This window comes from Taeniopygia guttata, chromosome 4 (genome assembly GCF_048771995.1).
Source record: "Taeniopygia guttata chromosome 4, bTaeGut7.mat, whole genome shotgun sequence".
Lineage (NCBI taxonomy): Eukaryota > Metazoa > Chordata > Aves > Passeriformes > Estrildidae > Taeniopygia > Taeniopygia guttata.
Genome location: NC_133028.1, coordinates 10162235 through 10165823, shown reverse-complemented (window position 1 = coordinate 10165823; position 3589 = coordinate 10162235). Strand labels below are relative to the sequence as shown.

General features: G+C 61.8%; 1 protein-coding gene across 1 annotated transcript; it reads right to left on the bottom strand.

Annotated features, from left to right (window-relative positions):
* Window positions 1-609: 609 nt before the first annotated feature.
* LOC100232456 (homeobox protein HMX2) lies at window positions 610-3131 on the bottom strand. Its single transcript, XM_030270649.4, has 2 exons — window positions 2628-3131; window positions 610-2052 (listed from the first exon to the last, which is right to left on the bottom strand). Exons 1-2 carry the CDS (start codon window positions 2836-2838, stop codon window positions 1472-1474), a joined length of 792 nt encoding a protein of 263 aa, XP_030126509.4. The 5' UTR covers window positions 2839-3131; the 3' UTR covers window positions 610-1471.
* Between the last annotated feature and the right edge of the window lie 458 nt (window positions 3132-3589).

The following is a 3589-nucleotide window of genomic DNA, read 5'->3' as shown; positions in this document are numbered from 1 at the left end:
GTTCAGACCATCAGTTCGTTGCCTGCACCTTCCCGTGGTGGGGAGACCTAAGCTATGAAATGCACCCAGCAGGTCCCCTTAAGCCTGACACCACCTCTCCATCCACTGCCTCGACTTTTTTTTTTTTTTTTTTTCCCCAGAGCAAGGGGACTCTGTGAGACACCTCTCGCTACTTGACACCGATTGAAAACGGATTAAAAAGCGAGAGGAGAGGTCAAACTAGAAATGTTTTCTAGATAACCACAGCGGCCGGGAAACTTCGGGATGCCGAGGAAAGCGTATCCCCGCGCTGGGCTGGAGCGGCCTCGGCTCCCGCTGCGGCACCTCCCGAGCATCTGCGTCAATTGCCCACGGAAAGACAAGCGGAAGAGTGAGAAAAGGAAAGAAAAGCCCTTCTTGTCTAGCCGAAACAACTATCGTGCTTTTTTTCGCCACTGGGAAAATCGATGAGTTGCCATTCGCGCGTGCAAGGGTGAATTTCGTAACGCGACGATTATGCTTTTATTTTTTTAATTGTGCTCTTTATTTGTAAAATAAGAACCATCGATGCGCTCTAGGAAATATCTTTCCTTTGGTACTACCTAGTAGTGACTATTGAAAAGGCAGGAGTTTCAACTTTCTGAAAAGGTTTATTTCCAACCTTGGGATATAAAGCATGTTGACTTAGAAACCAAAAGACCACAAAAGCGTTTGCAAATTTATATGTAGATAGATATAAAAAAAATTAAAACCCCGCTGCTTTACCCTAGGATAGCAGGTAAAACCGTTCCACGACATTTCGGGGGGCGGGATTAACACAAGAGACAGCTTGTCTTGCTCTGTTAAAACACCACATGACCCCCAGTCTGAGAACCAGTTAGCACAAAACATGTAAGAAAGATCTTGGGATGTTTCCTCCGAAGGGGAAAAAAGCAGGAAAGAAAGTCACAGTTTAAGAACCAGATCCGAGGAAAGGTGTCTACAATTTGATAATGCAAAAGATGGGGAGAAGCTACTCAGAGGGGTATTAGAGGAGGAGAGTTTGAGATAGAGAAGCACAGAGCGGCCTTCGCCATTTACCAATCTCTATGAAACGTGACTCGGTTCACGGTAAAGCGACAGCCGCGGTGCACGGGACAGACACGGGGACACAGTCCCCACGGACCGAGGCAGAGCACCGGCCCTCCTGTAATGCCGGCACGGGATAATTTGGAAGGGCGGCAGGCAGAGCACGTCCCCGTTTCTTTGGTGGCTCCCTGGTATCTCCTCCGTCCTGACTGCCGAAAAAGCGCTGCAAGAGGGAGAGCGGGCTGGCACCGCCCTTCCCAGATTTAGCAACGTGTCGGCAGCCCACGGACACGCGTGGGGGGAGCCCGGGCAGCCCCTCCGTGGGCCGGGTGGTGGCTGTGGCGAAGACGGACGCTCCACCTGCACAGCGGGGTCATAAATAAAATCGGGGCGGCCCCCGGCGAGGGAAGGTCGGAGGCCAGGGCTATACGTCCCCGTCCAGCAGGCTGAAGTGTTTGCCCGGCCCGGGGAGGCAGAGGTAGGGGATGGCGCTGCCCGGGCACAGCAGGGGGAAAGGCAGCGGCAGCAAGCAGCGGCTGAGCAGGGGGCTGTCCTTGTAGAGGGACGGGAAGGAGAGAGCCGAGGCGGCAGTGGGGGGCTGCGGCTCCCCGGAGGGCTCTGCCGGCCCCGGGCCCTGGCCCTCGGGCTCGGATGACATTTGTCTCTTGAGCTTGTTGCGGCGGTTTTGGAACCAGATCTTCACCTGGGTCTCGGTGAGGTGCAGCGCGGCGGCCAGCCCGGCCCGCTCGGAGCTGCTCAGGTAGCGCTTCACATCGAAGGTGGACTCCAGCTGGAACACCTGGCTCTTGGAGAAGATGGTCCGTGTCTTCTTCCTGCCGCCCGCCGCCGATGACCTGCCGTTCTCTCCAGAGCCCCCGGCCTCTCGCGGCGGCGGCTGCCGGGGACCGGGTAGCCCCTCCGTGGGGAGCGGGGACCCCGCATCGCCGCCCTCGGGGCGGAGGCCGCGGCTCGTCCCTTCTGCCCGAAGCCGGCGGGGCTCGCTGCCTGCAAGGGCAAAGCACGGCATCAGTCCCCGCCGCAGCCCGCGCCCCCGCCCCGCACGCACGCTCGGCCCGGCGGAGCGCAGGGAGAGGGTGGGGGACAGGATGGGGAGGGGGCTGCCGAGGGCTGGCCGCGGTCCCACACCCTCCAGAGGGGAGAGGAAGGGTGAAGTGCTTCCATAAGGATCCAAGGAAACCCTTCTGCCAGCTGTATGACAGGAAAGTGAGGGGCTCCCGGGCGCGGGACAGCCAGCCGCAGGATGCCGGGAGGGGGGCACAACACCCTGGAAGCAGGTTGGTGTGTGTGCGGCATCTCCCCGCGGCCGCCCGCGGAGCCTCCCCTCCTCCTGCGTGTCCGTGTGTGTCTGTGTTCGCGTGTGTCTGTATTTGTGTGTGCGTGTCTGTGCCCGTGTCTGCGTCCGTATCTGTGTCTGTGTCCGTGTCCGTGTCCGTGTCTGTGTGTGCGTGCGCTGGCCCGGCCCGGCCCGGCGGCACTGGGGGTGCCCAGGTACCGCCTGGCTGGGGGCCGGACTGCGACCCGACGTGCGGGACAGCCTGAGGCGGCTGCTGGCTTCGTACCCGAGTCGCTGGAGCCTTTACTGGGGTCTTGCTCCTCAGGCCCCTCTCCCTCCTCTTCCTCCTCCTCGTCCTCCTCCGGCAGCGCGCAGCAGGCTCTGCCCTGCTCCCTGGCCGGGCGGCGGGGCCCGGGCTGCAGGATGCTGTCGATGCTGAAGGCCGGCGGCGCGGCCGGGGCCGGAGGGACGCGGCCGCCGCCCCCGAGCTGCACCATGGCACGGCGAGCCGAGCGTGTCCGAGCCGAGCCGAGCCGGGCCGAGAGTGTCCGAGCTGAGCCGAGCCGAGCCGAGCCGAGCCGAGCCGAGCCAAGCCGAGCCGAGCCAAGCCGAGCCGAGCTGCGGGACTGGCGGCGGCGGGAGAGCGGCAGCGGCAGCCGGGGCGGAGGGAAGGATGGGTCCGCGAAGGAGGAGGGGTCGGGGTGACGGAGGGAGGGGATGGAGCTAGAGGGAGCCAAAGCACTGAGGACGGGGGGAGCGGTGCCAGGGAGGGAAGCCTGCAGAGAGGAGAGGGAGAAGGAAAAGGAGCAGGGACTAGAGGGAAGCGGGGAGGGAGGGAGGGGCGGGGAGCCGAGGGGTCCCGAAAGGGTGCCCGGGCAGCCGCGGCAGGGCAGGGCTCGCTGCCCGCCTGCCCAGGCCCTTCACTGCAAGTGGGCGGAGGGAAGGCAGGGCCAGAGCCCACGGGGAAGGCGAAGAGGAGGTGGGATGGCAGAAGGGAGGTCTCTGGATTGAAGGAGAAGAATGGAGGGAGAAGACTGGGAAGATGGGAATGAGGAGGAGTCCAGTGAGGAAAAGCAGAGATGGCAGTCAGAGAAGGAAGGAGGGAAGGAAGGAGGGAAGGAAGGAGGGAAGGAAGGAAGGAAGGAAGGAAGGAAGGAAGGAAGGAAGGAAGGAAGGAAGGAAGGAAGGAAGGAAGGAAGGAAGGAAGGAAGGAAGGAAGGAAGGAAGGAAGGAAGGAAGGAAGGAAGG